The sequence below is a fragment of the Balaenoptera ricei genome, chromosome 10 (assembly GCF_028023285.1).
Source record: "Balaenoptera ricei isolate mBalRic1 chromosome 10, mBalRic1.hap2, whole genome shotgun sequence".
In the NCBI taxonomy this organism is placed as follows: Eukaryota; Metazoa; Chordata; class Mammalia; order Artiodactyla; family Balaenopteridae; genus Balaenoptera; species Balaenoptera ricei.
The window spans coordinates 6,388,808-6,412,840 of record NC_082648.1 but is presented as its reverse complement, the minus strand read 5'-3'; the positions used below and the strand labels follow the sequence as shown (position 1 = coordinate 6,412,840).

Sequence of the window (24,033 nt, the reverse complement as noted above, 5' to 3'; positions counted from 1 at the left end):
TTCCCTGGTGGTCCAGTGGGTAAGACTCCACACTTCCAATGCAGGGGGCCCGGGTTTGATCCCTGGTCAGGGAACTAGATCCCACATGCATGCCACAACTAAGACCCAGTGCAGCCAAAATAAATAAATAAATAAGTGTTTTTTAAAAATTTTTTTAAAAGAAAGCAGATAGACTGATTTCTCCTACTTTATTCTTCTTTTTCAAAATTGTTTTAGCTTTTTGAGCTCCTTTTGCCTTCCATATAAATTTTAGAATAACCTTATCTATATCTTCAAAAAAATCTTGCTGGAATTTTGATAGGAATTGTGTTCCATCTGTATATCAGTTTGGGAAGATTTGACATCTTCACTATGTTGAGTCTTCCAATTTATGAACATGGCATGTCTCTCCATTTATTTAGTTCTTCTCTGATTTCTTTCACCAACACTGTGTAGCTTTAAGCATACCAATCCTGTGCATATTTGTTACACTTACCTATGTTTTTTTTTGAGCAGCTGTAAATGGCATTGTATTTTAAATTTCTGTGTACACATGTTCATTGCTAGTACATAGAATTACATTCGATTTTTGTATGTTTATCTTATATTCTGTAGCCTTACTGAACTCACTTATTAGTTCTAAGAGGTTTTTCAAGATAGATTTCTTGAGATTTTCTACAAAGATAATCATGTCATCTTCAAATAGGAATAGTTTTATTTCTTCTTCTCTAACCAGTATTCCTTTTATTTCCTTTTCTTGCTTTATTTCACTGGCTAGGGATTGAAGTACCATATTGAATAAGAGTAGTAAGAACAGACATTTTTGCCCTCTTCCTGATCTTAGGGGGAAAGCATTCAGTTTTTCACCATTAAGTATAACACTAGTTGTAGGTTTTTTTTCTTTTAGATGCTTTAAAAATTTTCACTCAGTTGAATATACTTTTTTATTTCTCTTGAGACTTCTTTGACCCATGGAATATTGAAAAGTTGTTGAGTTTCCAAGTGTTTGGAGATTTTCCTGTTATATTTCTATTTTGATTTCCAGTTTGATTCCATGTGATCAGAGAACACACTGTATGATTTCAATTCTTTTAAATTTGTTAAGGTTTGTTTAATAGCTGAAGGTATGGACCATCTTGGTTTATGTTCTGTGGACATCGAAAAGGATGTGTATTCTGCTGCTGTTGGGTGGAGTGTTCTATAAATGTCAATTAGATCCTGTTGGTTGATGGTGTTGCTGAGTTCTTCTATATTCTTGCTAATATTCTGTGTAGTTGTACTGTCAGTTGTTGGGAGAGAGGTGTTGAAGACTCCAACTATCAATGAGGATTTGTCTATTTTTCCTATCAGTTTGGTTCTATCAGTTTTTCCTTCACATATTTTATAGATCTATTGTTTGGTGCATACACATTTAGGATTACTCATTCCTCAGTATCTGAGGGGTGTTGGTTCCAGGACCCCCGGTGAACACCAAAATCCATGGATACTCAAGTCCCTTATATAAAATGGCATAGTATTTGCATACAAGCTACGCACATCCTCCTGTATACTTTAAATCACCTCTAGATTACTTGTAATACCTAATACAATGTAAATTCTATATAAGTAGCTGTAAATACAATGTAAATGCTATGTAAATAGTTGCCAGTGAAAGAGAAGTTCAAGTTTTGCTTTTTGGAAGTTTCTGGAATTTTTTTCAAATATTTTTCGATCTGCAGTTGGTTGAATCCTTGGATGTGGAACCCACAGATATGGAAAGCTGACTGTACCATGTCTTCTTGAGGCATTGACATTTTCATTATTATATAATGTCCTTCTCTGTCTCTGGTAGTTTTCTTTCCTCTGACATTCACTTTATCTGATATTAACATATCCAATCCCACTTTCCTCTGATTAATGCTTACATGGTATATCTTTTTCTCCATCCTTTTACTTACAATATGCCTGTATCATTATATTTGAAGTGAGTTTCTTGTAGACAGCATATTGTTGGATTATGCTTTTTAATCCACTCTATCAATCTCTGTTTTTTAATTGGTATATCTAGACGGTTTACATTTAATGTAATTATTAATACGTTAGGGCTTAAGTCTGCCATTTTGTTTTTGTTTTCTGCTTGTTCTGCTTTCTTTTCTTTGTCTTGTCTTCCTGTAGGTTACCTGAATATCTTTTTGTAATACGCTTTTTTAGAACAGTTTTAGATTTACAGAAAAATTGTGAAAATGGTACAGTTTCCATATACCCCATGTTGAATTTCTGCAATTATTAACATCTTACATTAGTAACATTTCCTTTAATTAATGAACCTATATTGATACATTATTAGTAACTAAAGTCAATACTTTATTCAGATTTCCTTAGTTTTTATCTAATGTCCCTCTTCCACTCCAAGCTCCCATCTACAATACCATATTATGATTATTTTCATGTCTCCTCAGGTGCCTGATGCTTGCAACAGTTTCTCAGACTTTCCATGTTTTTGATGACCTCGATATTTTTGAAGATTACTGGTCAGGTATTTTGTAAAATGTCCCTCTATTGGGATTTTTCTGATGTTTTTCTCTTGATTAGTCTGGGTTTATGGGTTTTGGGAGGAAGATCACAGAGGTAAAGTGTCATTTTCATTATACATCAAGGGTACACACTATCAACATGACTTAAAGCTGTTAATCACCTGGCTGAGGTAGTGTTTTTCAGGTTCTTCACTGAGAAGTTATTCTTGCCCCCCTTTCCATACTGTACTCTTTAGAAGTCAATAACTATTAACAGCCCACATTTAAAGAGTAAGGAGTTGTTCTCTACCTTCTTGAGGGCAGATTATAGACAGAAATTGTTTGAAACTTTTCTACATGGGAGATTTGTCTCTTTCCTCTCATTTATTTACTTAATCAGTTATTTATACCAGTGTGGACTCATAGATGTTTATTTTATACTTTGGGACATAAACATTTTTAAGAGTGTTTTAGAATACATTTTAATTTATCTATAGCAATTTTGAGTGTATCTGTTTGTATTTTTTATTGATTGTTCCAGGTATTACATTATATGCATATATAACCTATCACAGCTTACTTGTATTATCATCTTACCTTACCTTCCTTTCATCCCTTTAACCTCCCTATTTATAATTGTTTTAAAGATTTCCTCTACATACATTTAGAACTACACAAATAGTGTTATAATTTTTGCTTCAACTATCAAACATAATTTAGAAAACTCAAGAGGTAAAGGAAAGCCTAATGTATTTATCCATATATTTGTTTACTTTGTTCTTTCTTCCTTCCTGATATTCTGATTCCTTCTTTTATCATCTTTTTTCAGTTTAAAGGACTTCCTTGAACCATTCTTTTAGGGTAGGTCTGCTGGCAACAAACTCTTAGTTTTTTTGTTTGTTTGTTTTTGATCTGAGAATGTCTTGACTCCTTCATTCCTAAAGGATATTTTCTTTGGGTATAAGATTCTGAGTTTACTATTCTTTTCTTTTTGTATTTGAACAATATCATATCACTTCCTTCAGCCAGCATGGTTGATGCTGTCATTCAAATTGTTTCCCTAGAGGGGGGTTGAGGGGAGAAATAGGTGAAGGGGATTAAAAGGTACAAACCTCCAGTTAGAAAATAAATAAGTAATGGGGATGTAGTATACAGCATAACAAATATGGTCGATAATATTGTAATAACTTTGGGGACAGATGGTTACTGGACTTATCATGATGATCATTTCGTAATGTATGCAAATGTCAAATCACTATATAGTACACCTGAAACTAACAATAATGTACATCAACTATATTTCAATTTAAAAAGTTTTTTTAATACCCTATAGGTAAGTTGTCATTTTTCTCCAGTTGTTTTGATTTTTTTCTTTGTCTTTAGTTTTTAGAAGTTTAATTATGATGTCTTTTTTTAGAATTTATTTTATTTATTTATTTTATTTTTGGCTGCATTGGGTCTTTGTTGCTGTGTGCGGGCTATCTCTAGTTGTGGTGACCGGGGCTACTCTTTGTTGCGGTGCGCGGGCTTCTCATTGCGGTGACTTCTCTTTGTTGTGGAGCATGGGCTCTAGGCACGCAGGCTTCAGTAGTTGTGGCACGCGGGCTCAGTAGTTGTGGCTCATGGGCTCTAGAGCACAGGCTCAGTAGTTGTGGCATACAGGCTTAGTTGCTCTGTGGCATGTGGGATCTTCCTGGACCAGGGCTTGAACCTGTGTCCCCTGCACTGGCAGGAGGATTCTTAACCACTGCGCCACCTGGGAAGCCCTATGATGTGTCTTGATGTGGATTTCTTTAGGTTTATCCTGCTTAGGCTTTGATCAACTTCTTGAATCTATAGGTTAATATCTCTTGCCAAATTTGCAAATTTTTCAGCCAGTATTTTTTCCAGTACTTTTTCAGTCCAATTTTCTTTCCCTTCTCCTTCACTCACTGACACAAATATTACATCTTTTGTTATAGTCCCACAGGTCCTTATGGCTTTGTTCATTTTTTCCAGTCTATTTTCTCTCTGTTGTTCAGATTGTGTAATTTCTATTGTTCTATCTTGCAGTTCACTGATTCTTTCCTCTGTCCCCCCCACCCCAATTTGCTGTTGGGCTCATTCATTGATCCCTTGTATTTTGGTTATATTTTTCCATTCTAAAATTTCCATTTCCATTTGGTTCTTTTTATGTTACCCTTTTTTTTTTTTTTTTTTGGCCAGGCTGTGCAGCTTGTGGAATTTCAGTTCCCCAACTAGGGATCAAACCTGGGCCCCAGCAGTGAAAGCACCAAGTCCTAACCACTGGACCACCAGGAAATTTCCAACATCCTCTGTTTCTTTGCTGAGGCTTTCTGGTTTTCATTTGTTTCAAGCATGTTTGTAATTGTTTGCTGAAGGACTTTTTATCATGGCTGCTTTAAAATATTTGTTAGATAATTCTAACCTCTCTTTCATCTCAGTGTGGGCATCTGTTGGTTCTTTTTTTCATCCAGTTTGAGATGTTTCTGGTTCTTAGTATCAAGAGTGATTTTCACTTGGAACCTGGACATTTGAGTGTTATGAGATTCTGGATCTTATTTAAACCTTCTATTTTAACTGGCTTTCTTTTATACCGTTCTTATTACTGCCAGGTAGAGGAAGAAATCTAGGTTCTCCTCTCACCCTCCACTGTGCTAGAGGGGGATGCTCCTCATAACTGGTCAGGGATGGAAGTTCTAGTTCCCCACGTGGAGAAGTTCCAGTTCCCCATGTGGTCTCCATAGATCCTGGTTACTGCAGGGTGGTGGTAAAGGTCTTGACTCTCCACTAGACCTCTTCTGACACCATCCCAGCAGGGTGGGGTGCCTCCTGACTGCTGGGTGGGGTGGAAGTCCAGGATCTTCCTGTGATCTCCACTGACTTTACAGGGGGTGGAGGAGCCTTCTCACTGGCTGGTGGGGATGCACAGCCCCATTCTCTACTTTGCATTCTCTGATCCCATCTCAGTGGAGGTGTTGGGTGCCTTATACAGCCTGGGTGGGGGTGTGTGGAAATTTAGGCTCCCATTCAGCCTTTGTTGGCATGGGAGGGTGTGGGGTCACAGTTTTCCTCTGGTGTTTGGCTGAAGTAGAGCAGTCGTTATACTGAAGTTTTTTGTCTTGCTGAGTTGCTCCTTCCCTGGTCCTTTGACTAAAGAGAGCAGGCTTCTGTGAGGCTTATTTTTGTCTGTGCCCATCAGAGCTTCCAGGTTGCCAGCTTCTTCAGCTCCAAGACTGGGGTATTCGAGGCAAAAAGAAAACTCGCCAACCTTTTATTCTTCAGGCCCTGAGGTCCCTACCAGTCTGCTCTCTTCTCAACACCTTTCAGAATCTTCTTATGTTAGTTCTATATGCAATGTCTAGGTTTTCATTTGTATTTCGTGAGAGGAAGAGTGAAAAGTATGTTACTCTGGACTGAATTGTGTTCCCCCAAAATTCATGTGTAGAAACCCTAACACTCAATGTGATGATATTTGGAGATAGGGAGGTAATTAGATTTATATGAGGCCATGAGGGTGGGGCCTTCCTGGAGGGATTAGTGCCCTCATAAGAAGAGACCCCAGAGAGCCCTCCCTCTCTCTCTGCCATGTGAGGACACAGCAAGTAGGTGGCCATCTGCAAGCCAGGAAGAGAACTCTCTTAAGAACCTGACCATGGGGCTTCCCTGGTGGCGCAGTGGTTAAAAATCTGCCTGCCAATGCAGCGGACACGGGTTTGAGCCCTAGTCCGGGAAGATCCTACATGCGGCAGAGCAACTAAGCCCGTGTGGCACAACTACTAAGCCTGCACTCTAGAGCCCATGCTCCACAACAAGAGAAGCCACTGCAATGAGAAGCCTGCACACCACAATGAAGACTAGCTCCCACTCACTGCAACTAGAGAAAGCCTGCACACAGCAAAGACCCAATGCAGCCAAAAATAATAAATAAATAAATAAATAAATAAATAAATAAATAAATAAATAAAAGAACCCAACCATGCTGGCACCCTGATCTCAGGACATCCAGCCTCCAGAACTGTGAGAATATGTGTTTCTCTTGTTTGAGTCACCCAGACCATGGTACTTTGTTATGGCAGCCCAAGCAGACTAATATGTATGTCTACTCAATTTTCTGGAAAGCCTTTGTTTTTTATTATCTGCATAGTTTCCCACAGTTGTACCATAGTTCAACCCTTTCATCATTGATGGGTTTTCAGTTTGAATTCTGTGCTTTCATATTATAAGTAATGCTTATAACAACATCCTTGCACAGGTTTCATGAAATATTTCTGATTTTATTCCTGTCAAATAGATTTTCCAGGGAATTCCCTGGCAGTCCAGTGGATAGGACTCCACGCTTTCACTGCCAAGGGCGGGGATTCAAACCCCGGTTGGGGAACTAAGATCCCGCAAGCCGCGTGGCACGGCCAAATAAATAAATAAAATAAAACTATTTAAAAAAATAGATTTTCCAGAATAGCTATTACTAGATAAAAAGATTTTAGAACTTTGTATTTAGTAAACATTGACAGATTACTTTAAAAAATTAGCCTAATAATTGATTGTCCCATCATGATATAATGTTCTGAGGGAGTAGGATAAAAAGTATGTATAGTATGATATCATCTATGTAAATAATATATATTTTCCACACTAAACAAAGATCGGAAGGAAGTAAATGAAAATGTTAACAGCAGATATCTCTGAGTGGTGGAATTATGTGTGCATTTGATTTTCTTCCTTATTCTTTTCTGCATTTGCCAAATATTCTATAATGAGCATGTAATACTTTAAAAATCTGGAGAAAAAAACAGTTAACATCAATAAAATTTACATAAAGGAAGTAACATATTGAAAAGTGCACATTGATATACAGTCGCATGTTACTATAGCAGATGCCATTTCAGCAAAATTTGTATAATAAAAAGATATCTAAAGAGCAAGCTGACCTGGCCCACTGATTTCACTTCTAGGAATTCATCCTACAGATACATTTGTACATATGTCCAAAGATACCAGGTGTGACTCACTGAAGAATTCTTCTTTGTGAGAGCAATAAAATGAAAACAGCCTAAGTGTCGAACAATATGTGATTAGTCAAATAAATCATGGTATAATTATACAAAAGAACTATGCAGTCACAGAAAAGAAATGAGGTAGAAATATATAGAGGGACAGATATATGCAGATATAGATAGATGCACACACATATTGAATACAGAACAATCTTCAAAATGCCTGCATAATTTTAAGAAAAAAAAACCCCAAGGTTAGAACCAGGTGCATTGTTATGGTGTGCTCATTGCCTGAATGTTTCTTTTGTTCTTTACTATATTATATCCCCAGCACCTAGAACATTATCTAATTACTTAATTAACATGTAGCCTCTCTCTCTCTCTCTCTCCATATATATATATATATATATATATATATATATATATATATATATACATATAATATACACCCATATATGATAAATTGATTTTATGTAAGAAGAGAGGGGAACCTATATATATATGCTTCTACATGCATAGTTCCTCTCTTGATGGAAATACAGAAACTGATTAAAACGGTTGCTTCTGGGGAAGGGAACCAAGAAACTGAGGATCAGGAGTAGGAGGGGGATTTATTGTCACTGTGTAACATTAGTACGGTTTAAAATTTTTACCATGCTAAAACAACATTTTTAAGCAACTGTACTCCAATAAAAATAAATAAATAAGAAAAATAAATTTTTTACCATGTACTGTATTACTTTTTCAAATTATTTTAACTTTTAAATTAATAAAAATAAAGCCCCAGCTGAAAGTCCACTTATTTCAAGCAATTCAGCAGAATACAATTCTAGGACCAAAAAAAAAAAAAAAGGCTCACAGAGATTGTGGGAGGGAGTTATTGTCCTGAGCTCTGCCCAGGGATATAAATTATGTAATGGGCACCAGGAGCCCACCATCCAGGGGAGGACAGAGGTTAGCTGATCATAGGGGCATCTTGAAGCAGCTGTTTGAGAGGAGAGGACATAGGTAAAGGGCAGTCAGCTGCTTAGTGTGCAGGTTTCTGCTTTGTGTCTTTTTATCAGAAAGAGATCAGGAATTGGGGGTTTTGTTAATTTTAGGAAGTGGCTTTGATTCAATGAAGATCCAGCCCAATACCCCCTTTTTTCTTCACGTCCAGATTTGAAGGGTGAACATGGGTGTCTGAATCATGACTGTAGGAGCCCTGCAAGAACTTTCTTGCCAGAGAAGGAGGAGATTTTTTTCCACTGGACAGAGGCAGGAAGGCGAGACATGCATTTTCAACAAAGATGGTTTCCTATGCACCATAACCAGTTCATCCTTGACTGCCCTGAGGATGACTCCCCAGGGGAGCCCAGGTTGAACGTTGAAAGACCAAAGCCACAGCCAAGATCTAGCCACAGCTCTGCCTCTAACGGGGCACAAAAGCTTGGGGCAGAAACAGAATCTTCCTCTCCCTGGGCCTCAGTTTCCTCACTAGTAACATCAGAGTCTTGGACTAGAGCTGTATTTCCCAAGCTTCAATTATTCTTGCACCTCATACATGACTTTGGCCAAATCTACCTGTCCTATTAACGAAACATCTTTAAATGGATTCACTTTTTAAAATTAATTTATTTTAAAAGGAAACTGTAGCACTGTAGTAAGCAGAAAGCCAATATCACTTGATATAAACAGAAGCAACTGTTAAAAAAAAACCAAAAACCTAAAAAGAATGTTATTATAATTATCACTTAAAACTAAACTTGAGCCACTGATTAGCCTTAATAGCACAAAAGGAGTGATAGATATTACATGCTCCTGATGTGATGAAATTGGTAGTATAAAACACCATCTATAAAATGGTCTTGTCAAAAGACTGAATGTGTGCATCCTAATATCCACAGCAGCACTGTTTACAATAGCCAAGACATGGATGCAACCTAAATGTCCATCTACAAATAAATGGATAAAGAAGACATATATATAGATAGATATAGATATATATAATGGAATATTACTCAACCATAAAAATGAATGAAATAATGCCATTTGCAGCAACATGGATGGACTTAGAGATTGTCATACTAAGTAAGTCAGAAAGAGTAACACAAATATCATATGATATCACTTATATGTGGAATCTAAAATATGATACAAAATTTACAAAACAGAACTTATTTACAAAACAGAAAGACTCACAGACAAAGAAAACAAATTTATGGTTACCAAAGGGGGAGGGATAAATATATAGATATAAATGAATCACTTTGCTGTACACCAGAAACTAACACAACACTGTAAATCAACTATACTTCAATTTTAAAAAGATGGGGCTCTAATGTGTTGTAATGTGGAATACAGTTATTAAATAGTAATAAGTCACTGAAAAAAAAATGAACTTGATCAAAGCGCTAGATCTAATCACCAATCTATAGGAGATTCAAGGGACAGAGGAACATGTTAAGTGATACCACCATGTAAAACTTAGCAGGACAATTGCCTGGTTTCTTCAACAATCAGTTGCAAGAGGGGAAAAAAAGGAGAGTAAATGTATAAATTTAAAGAGATTTAAGGGACATATCAAGCAAATACCATGCATAAATTTTTATTTGAATTCTGACTCAAATAGACCAAATGTAAAAATACGACTATGAGGCAACTGGGAAAATTTGAACACTGATTGGATATTTATTGTCATTAAGGAATTATTTTTAATTTTTAAGCATTGATAATGATACTGTAGATGTGTTTTTTTAAATTGAAGTATAGTTGATATGCAGTGTCTCAGGTGTACAGCAAAGTGATATATATATATATATTCTTTTTCAGATTCTTTTCATTATAGGTTATTACAAGATACTGAATATAGATCCCTGTGCTATACAGTAGGTCCTTACTGTGGATATGTTTTTTGAAAGTCATTACATTTTAAAGATACATACTGAAGTATTTACGGATTAAGTGACACAAGTCTGGTATTTGCTATACAATAATATGGTGGTGGGGAGTTGGGAATATAGATGAAACAAAATTGGCCACAAATTGATAATTGTTGAAGCTGAGTGGGATACATGGGGGTTCATTATATAAATATTTTACTTTTATATATGTATGAAAATTTTTTAAAAAGTTAAAAATAAGCAATGAAATGCAAACAATAATAAATTGAATAAACTTATAAAATAACAAATATGTTTATAAAAATACATTTCATGCTGGTGGCATTTTTTTTTTAACATCTTTATTGGAGTATAATTGCTTTACAATGTTGTGTTAGTTTCTGCTGTATAACAAAGTGAATCAGCTATACGTTTACATACATCCCCATATCCTCTCCCTCTTGCGTCTCCCTCCCACTCTCCCTATCCCACCCCTCTAGGTGGTCGCAAAGCACTGAGCTGATCTCCCTGTGCTATGCGGCTGCTTCCCACTAGCTATCTATTTTACATTTGGTAGTGTATATATGTCAATGCCACTCTCTCACTTCGTCCCAGCTTACTCTTCCCCCTCCCCGTGTCCTCAAGTCTGTTCTCTACATCTGCATCTTTATTCCTGTGTTGCCCCTAGGTTCTTCAGAACATTTTTTTTTTCTAGATTCCATATCTATGTGTTAGCATACGGTATTTGTTTTTCTCTTTCTGACTTACTTCACTCTGTATGACAGACTCTAGGTCCATCCACTTCACTACAAATAACACAATTTTGTTTCTTTTTATGGCTGAGTAATATTCCACTGTATATATGTGCCATATCTTCTTTATCCATTCATCCGATGATGGACACTTAGGTTGCTTCCATGTCCTGGCTATTGTAAATAGTGCTGCAATGAATATTGTGGTACATAACTCTTTTTGAATTATGGTTTTCTCAGGGTATATGCCCAGTAGTGGGATTGCTGTGTTGTACGGCAGTTCTTTTTAGTTTTTTAAGGAACCTCCATACTATTCTCCATAATGACTGTATCAATTTACATTCCCACCAACAGTGCAAGAGGGTTCCCTTTTCTCCACACCCTCTCCAGCATTTATTGTTTCTAGATTTTTTGATGACGGCCATTCTGACCAGTGTGAGGTGATACCTCATTGTAGTTTTGATTTGCATTTCTCTAATGATTAGTGATGTTGAGCATCCTTTCATGTGTTTGTTGGCAATCTGTATATCTTCTTTGGAGAAATGTCTGTTTAGGTCTTCTGCCCATTTTTGGATTGGGTTGTTTTTTTTTTTGATATTGAACTGCATGAGCTGCTTATATATTTTGGAGATTAATCCTTTGTCAGTTGCTTCATTTGCAAATATTTTCTCCCATTCTGAGGTTGTCTTTTTGTCTTGTTTATGGTTTCCTTTGCTGTGCAAAAGCTTTTAAGTTTCATTAGGTCCCATTTGTTTATTTTTGTTTTTATTTCCCTTTCTCTAGGAGGTGGGTCAAAAAGGATCTTGCTGTGATGTATGTCATAGAGTGTTCTGCCTATGTTTTCCTCTAAGAGTTTTATAGTGTCTGGCCTTACATTTAGATCTTTAATCCATTTTTAGTTTATTTTTGTGTATGGTGTTAGGGAGTGTTCTAATTTCATTCTTTTACATGTAGCTGTCCAGTTCGCCCAGCACTTATTGAAGACGCTGTCTTTTCTCCATTGTATATTCTTGCCTCCTTTATCAAAGATAAGGTAACCATATGTGTGTGGGTTTATCTCTGGGCTTTCTATCCTATCCTGTTCCACTGATCTGTATTTCTGTTTTTGTGCCAGTACCATACTGTCTTGATTACTGTAGCTTTGTAGCATAGTCTGAAGTCAGGGAGCCTGATTCCTCCAGCTCCGTTTTTCTTTCTCAAGATTGCTTTGGCTATTCGGGGTCTTTTGTGTTTCCATACAAATTGTGAACTTTTTTGTTCTAGTTCTGTGAAAAATGCCATTGGTAGTTTGATAGGGATTGCATTGAATCTGTAGATTGCTTTGGGTAGTATAGTCATTTTCACAATGTTGATTCTTCCAATCCAAGAACATGGTATATCTCTCCATCTATTTGTATCATCTTTAATTTCTTTCATCAGTGTCTTATAGTTTTCTGCATACAGGTCTTTTGTCTCCCTAGGTAGGTTTATTCCTAGGTATTTTATTATTTTTGTTGCAGTGGTAAATGGGAGTGTTTCCTTAATTTCTCTTTCTGATTTTTCATCATTAGTGTATAGGAATGCAAGAGATTTCTGTGCATTAATTTTGTATCCTGCAACTTTACCAAATTCATTGATTAGCTCTAGTAGTTTTCTGGTAGCCTCTTTAGGATTCTCTATGTATAGTATCATATCATCTGCAAAGAGTGACAGTTTTACTTCTTCTTTTCCAATTTGGATTCCTTTTATTTCTTTTTCTTCTCTGATTGCTGTGGCTAAAACTTCCAAAACTATGTTGAATAATAGTGGTGAGAGTCGGCAACCTTGTCTTGTTCCTGATCTTAGTGGAAATGGCTTCAGTTTTTCACCATTGAGGACGATGTTGGCTGTGGGTTTATCATATATGGCCTTTATTATGTTGAGGTAAGTTCCCTCTGTGCCTACTTTCTGGAGGGTTTTTATCATAAATGGGTGTTGAATTTTGTCAAAAGCTTTTTCTGCATCTATTGAGATTATCATATGGTTTTTATCCTTCAGTTTGTTAATATGGTGTATCACATTGATTGATTTGCATATATTGAAGAATCCTTGCATTCCTGGGATAAACCCTACTTGATCATGGTGTATGATCCTTTCAGTGTGCTGTTGGATTCTGTTTGCTAGTATTTTGTTGAGGACTTTAGCATCTATGTTCACCAGTGATATTGGCCTGTAGTTTTCTTTTTTTTTTTTGACATCTTTGTCTGATTTTGGTATCAGGGTGATGGTGGCCTCATAGGATGAGTTTGGGAGTGTTCCTCCCTCTGCTACATTTTGGAAGAGTTTGAGAAGGATAGGTGTTAGCTCTTCTCTAAATGTGTGATAGAATTTGCCTGTGAAGCCATCTGGTCCTGGGCTTTTGTTTGTTGGAAGATTTTAAATCACAGTTTCAATTTCAGTGCTTGTGACTGGGCTGTTCATATTTTCTAGTTCTTCTTGGTTCAGTCTCAGAAGGTTGTGCTTTTCTGAGAATTTCTCCATTTCTTCCAGGTTGTCCATTTTATTGGCGTATAGTTGCTTGTAGTAATCCCTCATGATTCTTTGTATTTCTTCAGGGTCATCTGTTACTTCTCCTTTTTCCTTTCTAATTTTGTTGATTTGAGTCTTCTCTCTTTTTTTTTTTTTTTTTTTTTTTTGATGAGTCTGGCTAGTGCTTTACCAATTTTGTTTATCTTCTCAAAGAACCCAGCTTTTACTTTTATTGATCTTTGCTATTGTTTCCTTCATTTCTTTTTCATTTATTTCTGCTCTGATCTTTATGATTTCTTTCCTTTTGCTAATTTTGGGGGGTTTTTTGTTCTTCTTTCTCTAATTGCTTTAGGTATAAGGTTAGGTTATTTGAGATGTTTCTTGTTTCTTGAGGTAGGATTGTATTGCTATAAACTTCCCTCCTAGAACTGCTTTTGCTGCATCCCATAGGTTTTGGGGAGTCGTGTTTTCATTGTCATTTGTTTCCAGGTATTTTTTTATTTCCTCTTTGATTTCTTCAGTGATCTCTTGGTTATTTAGTAGCATATTGTTTAGCCTCCATGTGTTTGTATTTTTTACAGTTTTTTTTTTCCTGTAATTGATATCTAGTTTCATAGTGTTGTGGTCGGAAAAGGTACTTGATATGATTTCAATTTTCTTAAATTTACCAAGGCTTGATTTGTGACCCAAGATATGGTGTATCCTGGAGAATGTTCCATGAGCACTTGAGAAGAAAGTGTATTCTGTTGTTTTTGGATGGAATGTCCAAAAATATCAATTAAGTCCATCTGGTTTAATGTGTCATTTAAAGCTTGTGCTTCCCTATTTATTTTCATTTTGGATGGTCTGTCCATTGGTGAGAGTAGGGTGTTAAAGTCGCCTACTATTATTGTGTTACTGTTGATTTCCCCTTTTATGGCTGTTAGCATTTGCCTCATGTATTGAGGTGCTCCTATGTTGGGTGCATAAATATTTACAATTGTTATATCTTCTTGGATTGATCCCTTGATCATTATGTAGTGTCCTTCTTTGTCTCTTGTAATAGTCTTTATTTTAAAGTCTATTTTGTCTGATATGAGAATTGTTACTCCAGCTTTCTTTTGATCTCCATTTGCATGGAATATCTTTTTCCATCCCCTCACTTTCAGTCTGTATGTGTCCCTAGGTCTGAAGTGGGTCTCTTGTAGACAGCATATATATGGTTCTTGTTTTTGTATCCATTCAACCAGTCTATGTCCTTTGGTTGGAGCATTTAATCCATTTACATTTAAGGTAATTATTGATATGTATGTTCCTATTACCATTTTCTTAATTGCTTTGGGTTTGTTATTGCACGTCTTTTCCTTCTCTTGTGTTTCCTGCCTAGAGAAGTTCCTTTAGCATTTGTTGTAAAGCTGGTTTGGTGGTGATGAATTCTCTTAGATTTGCTTGTCTGTAAAGGTTTTAATTTCTCTGTAGAATCTGAATGAGATCCTTGCTGGCTAGAGTAATCTTGGTTGTAGGTTTTTCCCTTTCATCACTTTAAATATATCATGCCACTCCCTTCTGGCTTGCAGAGTTTCTGCGGAAAGATCAGCTGTTAACCTTATGGGGATTCCCTTGAATATTATTTGTTGCTTTTAATATTTTTTCTTTGTATTTAGTTTTTGATACTTTGATTAATATGTGTCTTCGCATGTTTCTCCTTGGATTTATCCTGTATGGGACTCTCTGTGCTTCCTGGACTTGACTATTTCCTTTCCTATATTAGGGAAGTTTTCAACTATAATCTCTTCAAATATTTTCTCAGTCCCTTTCTTTTTCTCTTCTTCTTCTGGGACCACTATAATTCGAATGTTGGTGCGTTTAATGTTGTCCCAGAGGTCTCTGAGGCTGTCCTCAATTCTTTTCATTCTTTCTTCTTTATTGTGCTCTGTGGTAGTTATTTCCACTATTTTATCTTCCAGGTCACTTATCCGTTCTTCTGCCTCAGTTATTCTGCTATTGATTCCTTCTAGAGAATTTTTAATTTCATTTACTGTGTTGTTCATCATTGTTTGTTTGCTCTTTAGTTCTTCTAGGTCCTTGTTAAACGTTTCTTGTATTTTCTCCATTCTGTTTCCAAGATTTTGGATCATCTTCGCTATCATTACTCTGAATTCTTTTTCAGGTAGACTGCCTACTTCCTCTTCATTTGTTTGGTCTGGTGGGTTTTTACTTTGCTCCTTCATCTGCTGTGCATTTCTCTGTCTTCTCATTTTGCTTAACTTACTGTGTTTGGGGTCTCCTTTTCAGAGGCTGCAAGTTCGTAGTTCCTGTTGTTTTTGGTGTCTGCCCCTAGTGGGTAAGGTTGGTTCAGTGGGTTGTGTAGGCTTCCTGGTGGAGGGGACTGGTGCCTGTGTCCTGGTGGATGAGTCTGGATCTTGTCTTTCTGGTGGGCAGGACCACGTCCGGTGGTGTGTTTTGGAGTGTCTGTGAACTTATTATGATTTTAGGCAGCCTCTCTGCTAATGCATGGGGTTGTGTTCCTGTCTTGCTAGTTGTTTGGCATGTGGTGTCCAGCACTGGAGCTTGCTGGTCACTGAGTGGAGTTGGGTCTTAGCGTTGAGATGGAGATGAGACGGAGGTCTCTGGGAGAGCTCTCGCTGGTTGATATTACATGGGGCCAGGTGGTCTCTGGTGGTCCAATGTCCTGAACTCGGCTCTCCCACCTCCGAGGCACAGGCCTGACACCTGGCCAGAGCACTAAGACCCTGTCAGCCACACAGCTTACATGTAAATGGGTTAAATTCTTCAATCCAAAGGCACAGGGTGGCTGGCCTTCTCCGCTCTGCTTGGTCCTCCAGCTAGGCGTTGTCCTCCGGGTCTGCTTGATATGGAGAGCCTGCTTGGGATCCAGGTCCAGCTGCATTCTTTAGCGTCTAGAAGAAGCAGCCGTCGCCCCCATCCTCCCCTATCCCTGGGACAACTCTTCACGGTCCTGGAGCATCCGAGGCTCCACCCCTCATGCTGCTAGCGGTGCCACTGGTGGCATTTTGACTCATTTTTTTTTCTACTTTTGACTTATATGACACTCCCATTTAATAATGTGCTGAATATTAGAGGTCATACACAGAAGAAAGAAGAGTTATTTAAAGAGAAGCATGTGCGTAAAATTTATGTGAGAAAGTAATCTCCTTTACTGCAAAATAACGTTCCTAATAAGTATTGAAATCTTAATTCTTTCCACTTGAAAAGCTAGAAATAAATCATTCTATCGCTTTTAATGGAAGTAAACAAAGTATGGTCATGGATCTGTAGCAACAATATTCATGAAATCATGGGTTTTATATGATAGTTATTTTTCTAATATCCATTAAAATAATGAAATTATAATAGACCACCAGAAGACATTCCCCAGCCCACCAGCAGCTGGCAGAGGGAGGCTCTGGACTTGGAGAGTCCCTGAGACTCTCAGCTGGAACCTCCAGGATCCCAGAGTTTACTAGGAGCTGGGCTCTGACACCAGAGGTGTTCAATCCCTGGGGCTTTTCTCTCTGAACGGGGAGTGGGACCAGCCTACCTTTGTGCAAGAAGGAGCCATGACGCCCCAGAATCTTGATCTGGTTAGAATTTTTCCAGCTGAAGGGCAGGTTCTTATTCTGGTAAGCTTTGCAGGGCAGCTCTGCGAGGTCTCCTGCCTTACCCAGCACCACTTTTTTCCCCTGTGTGCCGGCTGGGAGCATCACTAGGTAGAAAAACAGGCAGGAGGTCAGGCCTCGAGGGTGTGGCTGCCCTGCCTCTGCCTCATCCCCCCGTCCCATTGCATTTCCCAATCAGCCCCTCCTCCCAGGCCACCTGCACCCAGACTCCAAGTCTGAGCACTCACCCAGTTGCAGCACCAGGAACAGGTGCCTAAGAGAGGTTCCAGGGTCCATTGTGGCTTTGCTGAGGCAGGCAGGGACCTGGGCCTTCCCCCAAAGAAAAGGCAGGGCCTGGGGGAGACACCAGTCATCAGTCAGCAGGCATTCACCTGGCCTGGGATCCCTTCAGGACCTGGACAGCCAGGCCAGGATCTAGACATGCAGATCTCTAACAAGACACCCACTGGACGCGCCACACATGCTGTGCTCAGGCCAGGGGTGGGTTCTCTGCCAGGTGGGATCAGAAACGGATTCTCGGAGAAGGTGGTAAATTGGGACTAGGACCAGGGAGCCAAGCCAAGTCATGAAGGTCCTTGAGTGCCATACTGGGAGGCTGGGACTCGACCCTGGGCGCTAGGGAGCTTTACTTAGAGAAGGACAGGAGTAGATTTACAAGATAGATGCCTTCAGCTGCTGAGCAAACAATGAGCTGGAGGAGGTCAAGCCCTGGAGGCAGGATTTCAAGAATTCTGGTGAGAGAAGATGAGGCCTGAACTCAGAGAGAGGGACTTGAGGGAGGAGTTCTGAATTAAAACTCCCAGGACTGGGACTTCCCTCGTGGTCCAGTGGGTAAGACTCCACGCTCCCAATGCAGGGGGCCCAGGTTTGGTCCCTGGTCTGGGAACTAGATCCCGCATGCATGCCACAACTAAGAAGTCCGCATGCCGCAACTAAAGATCCCGCATGCCGCAACTAAGACCCAGCACAGCCAAAATAAATAAATAAATAAATTTTTAAAAAATAAAATAAAACTGCCAGGACTTGGGGCCTGATTCAGTGTGAGTGATGCGGTCAGAGAAAGAGCAGAGGGCAATTCCCTGCTCACTGTCAGACCGACCCTATGAGGCCTCTGAGTGGGGCAAGGAGAAAGATGATGTTTCAGAGTTTCTGTGGGCTTGGAAAACAGACAAGGCTGTGGAGGAGGGGGTCGCAGAAAGGCTCTGAACGGGCCTCAAGGAATGGGCGGCACTGGGTTGGAGCAGTGATTCTCAGCGTGTGGTCACAGGTCATGAGCAGTGGCTGATACCTGAGAACATGTGAGAAAGGCAAACTCTCGGGTCCACCCCAGACCTGCTGAATCAGAAGCTGGGGGTGTGTCCAGCTGTCTGTGTTTTCGCAAACCTCTGGGCGACTGATGCACACTCAAGTCTGAAAACACTGAGCTAGCTGGAAAGGAAAGGGGAGGGGCATCCCACTGCCATGTGCAAGGTCAGGGGGCTGTGGAGGGAAGTAGTCGGGGGTGACATGGGAAGGCGCGTGGAACCTGACCTTGAATCTTCAGAGGCAGGCTAGAGAGTTAGGGCTCGGCTGTGCAGGCCACTGGGAGTCGCTGCTGTTTTTTTGAGCAGAGATGTGAGTGGTCTTTGTAGAGCTTTAGGAAGCTTGATGTGGTAACGGGACCAGATAGATGACATGGAGGAAGTAGAGACTAAAGGAAGGCCACCAGACAGTGCCTGGAAGGCAGGCAGGGGCAGGCTCGAGTGTCTTCGAGCAGGGTGGGGGAGGGTTGGATTGGGAGTTTGGGATTAGCAGATGCAAACTATTATATACAGAATGGATAAACAACAAGGTCCTATTGTGTAACACAGGGAACTATATTCAGTATCCTGTAATTAACCATAATGGAAAAGAATATGAAAAAGAATGTATATGTATATATATATACATGTATCCGAATCACTTTGCTGTACAGCAGAAGCTAACACAACATTGTAAATCAACTATACTGCAATTTAAAGAAAAGTGTCTTTGAACTCCAGGCCCAGGCTGTAAACGGGCCTCAGAGCATAGACGGCCTTGGAGGCAGTGTCGGCATGCACCTGGCCCAGAGTTTGTGCATCCAGACCTACTTTTCTCTCCCCACTGCCTGGTCTTTCTCTCCCTCTAGACCACCTTTGCAGTGATCTGCCCCCTCTGAACTCCCACAGCCTCCCACTCTGAACTTGACACCCCCTTGGGCACGTCCCACCTTCTACCTTCGGGTGCAATGACTTGGGTTCCCACCTCTCCTCCACCACCTTGATCTCCTCTGGGTTAGAGGTGATGGTCCAGCCAGCAATGCTGCCACTGGTACCAGCTGGAGCACAGAGAAGGGTCTCGGGGTGTGTTTGGGTAACTTAAACCAAATTGAATTGAACAGAAGAGGGGAAATTACTGATTCCTTTTTTCTGTACTCAACATGTTAATTCTGTTACTAAAATGGGTCAGCGAAGGGTCTGCACCCACCCAGGCCTGGCCTGGATGAAGCCCAATCATCCGCATCCACGCCGCCTATTCTCGTGCGCATCCCCCCCAGGTATGCTCCATCCTCTCTGCCCTGCTTTCCACGAGGAGGCTGACTGCTACACACCCTACACAGCGTGTCACCCCGGCTCCCTCACCCTCCAGCTCCTGGTTGGGGTTGGCCACTGAGAAGCACCCACAAGAGATGGGAGGGCCAGGGAGAGAGGCTGGGGTATTTTATCTTTACTCTCTCCCAGCTCTGGGCATATTTTCTGGCAATGGCTGTATTCCCTCTCTCCCCGCTCCCTCCCCTGGCGACTACAGCTTCTGTCAGATGGCCCCCTAACCACAGCTCAAACCCTCACTGGGTTCTAGAAACATCAGGTTGGCCCTTTCCCCTTCAAGACTCCGCCTCTTCCTACTGGTATCTGGTGCCTCAACATGCTGGTTGGGCCCCTGTCCACGCCTCTTTCTGCAGATGGTCTTGAACCATCTGAGATGCATTCTGTTTCCTGTTGGGCACTGATCCATGATAAGGATATAGCACTCAGATGGGTGCTGAGGGCTTGGTCCTCCTCATGAGGTTTGGGGGGCAGGGGGAAAGCCCCCTCCTGTTGCTCCATCTGCCTGAAAGAGGAACTATCCAGGGCCTAACTCATGGTGGGAACTTGATAGAATTTTTTTAAACCAGGGAAATAGGAAGAGAAGAGGTCAGGAAGAAGGTTTCCAGGAAAGGAAGAGGGAAGCTAGTCACAGGTGCAGTTGTTTTGCAAGTTGGCCTAGGCCGTGGAGGCACAGAGGGGAAGGCTGGGGTGAAAGAGTAGGGCAGGGCACGCTTACATCTGAGAGCGGGTCCCACTGCCGCCACCCCAGACTCACCGTGTCCTTGGTGAGCGGAGAGTGAAGGAGTCTGCATGTGGGATAGCCCTTCCCTGGGGTCCAAAGTCAGCCTAGATGCCTGAGCAAGGTTGGGGACATTCTTGCCTCTCCCCAAGTGGTGGTCATTTTTTCTTCCCCACTCGGTGATCCTGGGGTCTGTGCAAGGGCCACCTCTCGCCACCAGCTCCCTGCGCTGCCCCAAACCACCCCAGGGCTCAGCTTGGTGTAGGAGGCTCTGGGTTCCCAGCTGCTGTTTGCTTTGGTGCCTGGGGCTTCCGCTGCTGCCTCAGAGAGCTGGCCTTTGATTTCCACATCCTCAGCCTCCCCAGAGGCGCTCCGCCCCGGTACAGTAGCATCCTGTGCACCACAGCCCCTGAGAGCGGCTGGGAGGGCCCGCTGGTCCCCGAGGCCCTGGCTCCTCTCTCTCTCTCCCTGCTTCTCTGCTCACATCTGTGCGTTCCTGCACCTATGCTTCCCCACGCTGATGCCTCCACCTTCAACTCCCTGCATCCGTGTCCCCCTTCTTCTGTGCCTCGGACACCGGGAGGCAAGTCTGGCTCTCCTGGGCTCACCTTGAGAGCCCCTTGCCTCTTCTCCTTTGGCATCCCTCCTCTCTCCAGCTGCCACTACTCTCTAGGCCCTTCTGGCCTGGAAACCGGCATCCAGGCCTCTGGCAGGGATGCAAGCTTCCACAAGCCTCCGTGTGAAGGGAGCCTGCAGAACACAGCCTGGAGCCCAGGGGCGGATGCCAGGGAGATGGCTGCAGGCTGGACAAAGGGAAACGGACAGGGACTTCCCTGGTGGTCCAGTGGGTAAGACTCCGCATTCCCAATGCAGGGGGCCTGGGTTTGATCCCTGGTCGGAGAACTAGATCCCACACGCATGCCACAACGAAGATCCAGTGCAGCCAAAATAAATAAATTAATTAAATTAATAAATATTAAAAAAGAAAAGGGAAAGGACAGGTTCAGAGAAACACACAGAAGCCCCAAGGGAAGATGACGGGAGGATGGGTGGGAAAGAGGGCGGCAGGGCGAGACCCAGAGCAGCTCATTGAAGCAGCAGCTGCACTTCACACAGCCCACGATCACACACAAAGCCCAGGGTCCTACAAACAAGGTAGGGGCGGAGGGGAAGCGAAGGGAATTCTGAGAGGCCAGACCCACGCCCACGCCCGGAGCAGGACACCCAAAGAGAGGCGAGGAGAGGCCAAAGTGGCAAGGCACCGCACACCCTCGGCGCCCCGAGGCTCCCCGGCCCGGGCTGGGCTGAGGAGCGAGGCTGGGGGGGGAGCAGGAGGGCGCATCCCCGCCGCAGTGCCCGTCTGTGGTCCCGCAGGCACTTTCATCTCCTCCCCGCGGCCCCCGGCAGCCCCCTCCAGCCCCGCCGCGGGATGCGGCCTCCACCGCACGCGCCCGGGTGCTGCTCCCGGCTTCACAGGAACTGACTTCCTAGCGACGTGGTCCCTCTGAGGGACCCTTGTGGTTCCCTGGCTGCAACCTCCGCCATCCTCTCCTTTGTCTCTGCCGCCCACGTGGGGAGAGCGCAGCCCCCCTCCTACCACAATCCCCCGAAAGGTGCAGAACAGTCCCCAGCCTCGGAGCCCACAAACCCAGGCCCCCGCCTGCTCCTCCCCGACACCCACCCTCATCGGAGGTAGTTCATTCAACCAGCGCTCATTGAGGGTCTACGGCGTGCCGGGCCCTTGCTCTCCAGCTGCGTGGCGGACACCACCGTGGCCAGGATCAGGGCCCCAGGGCTGAGGGGCTTCTGCCCCAAACCGGTCGGTGGGGGGAGTTTCTATCCCAGGGGGGCCTCTTCTACCTAAGGGCCCCCACGCTGAAGGAGGGAAACAGCCCGGGGTTCTCTCTGACCCGGCCCTCTGGGAACCCTTTCATCGGAGGTGAGGAGGGCGGCCATTTTGGTCGAGCCCAGAGCCTGCACAGCGCAAGAAATTGTTTGCCAGAACATGAGGTGCGGTGACCTCTCCCATCAGGTTCTACCCTCAGCCTCGCACCCCGAAAAAGTCACGCCACAAGAGCAGGACGTTCAGGAAGCGCTATCCCACCCAGAGTGAAATCTCTGAATTAGCGAGAACGGGGCCTTTCTATTTTGAGGGATCTGACCGTGAGGAGGGAGGCCCCTCGCCCAGAATCCAGCCAGGAAGGGAGGACAGAGGACCCCCAGGGAACAAGGCTGGAGGCCAGGGAGGCCTCAGGAAAGAGGAAAGGACCCAGGGCATGGGAGCGGAAGGCTGGGGTCCTCAGGGCATCCCACTTGAGGGGTATCACCTCCTGCGTGCCCCCCCCCCCATCACACACGCCCACCAAGCCCGGGGAGGGTCTGCAAATCCTTTTCTAACCCGCACTAGCCTCCTTTTCCAGAGCAGCTGAGGCACCTAAAACCAATTCCTTAGAACCAATTTTTCTAACGATGTCGTGGCCTAAAAATACGTATCTGTCACTTTTATAGCGTGTCATACCGAAGAGCTCAGTTTCAACCCTTTCTGGGAATTTTACCTTTCCACTGCTTCATTTATCATTTTAAAGCTAATTAAAGTGGAAGTGCCTTCAGACATATTGTTCAAAAATCCTAAAAATGCACAAAAAGTACACAAAAGTGTAGAAACACATAAACAGGGAGTCGATGGAGGCTACATCAATCACACAGCTTATGAAGTGCCCCCAGTATGAGTTCTGGTGTGAGTTTTTGGTGATTGGGTCATTGGGAAAATTAATTTTGGAGGAGAGTTGTCTCTAGACCAGATTCTACTTCTCTTTCTCTTTTTCTTGCTTTTATTTTGTTTTCTCTTTTCCTTTCTTTTTTCTAGGCCTCCTCCCTCCTTAATATTTGTTGATTATTTTTATGTCTTTCCCATCCCTCCTTCCCTCTTGTCTTCTTCTTTTCCCCTCTCCCTGTCTTCATCTCCTCCACTCCCCATGACTAGTGGCCTTTCTCAGCCCGGGGCACTTGAGCACCCATTCCTTCTCTGCTCTCGGAGTCACCTTTCCGAGTCAACACCCTTCCGCTCTGGGAACTGAGCTGTGCGCCGTGGGACTGCGGAGAGAAGTGTGGCGTAATCCCCGGCCTCTGCAAGCTCCCATTTCCAAGGGGAGATCAATGCTCATGAAATGCAAGAGAAGGTGGTCAGAGCTGTGGGCAGAGACCTGGAAATCCAACACATCTTCTGCCGCATTCCTCTCCCCTTCCCCGCCCCTCGGGAAGGAACGAAGCCCTGTCTGTCCCTCTTACCTCTGGGCCTGGGTCTCCCTTCCCCTCTGCTTCTTGCACAGGTGTGTCTATGTGAGTGTTGGGAGCAGGCGCCCACCGGGGAGAGCGCCTGTTACTTCTGCAGAGATGTGCTAAACCGGAGACACAGGAAGCCTGGTAGTGAGCTCGTCCACGCCCCAGACCTGGGCCAGCCCCCAACGTCACCACCTGGGGCTGGGGTCCCCACCCCCTGCCTCTTGGGGAAGTTGTCA

The 24,033-nt window shown here is 42.6% G+C and overlaps 1 protein-coding gene across 1 annotated transcript in view; it reads right to left on the bottom strand.

Moving 5' to 3' along the window:
* The window catches only part of CD4 (CD4 molecule), a 35,371-nt gene extending 11,554 nt beyond the window's left edge, over window positions 1-23,817 (bottom strand). Inside the window, exons 1-3 of the mRNA XM_059935221.1 lie at window positions 23,804-23,817; window positions 17,416-17,521; window positions 17,110-17,274 (exon numbers count right to left, since the gene is read on the bottom strand). Coding sequence (XP_059791204.1) covers window positions 17,110-17,274; window positions 17,416-17,464 — 214 coding nt within the window. The 5' untranslated portion in view covers window positions 17,465-17,521; window positions 23,804-23,817. The remainder of the gene's footprint in view (window positions 1-17,109; window positions 17,275-17,415; window positions 17,522-23,803) is intronic.
* Between the last annotated feature and the right edge of the window lie 216 nt (window positions 23,818-24,033).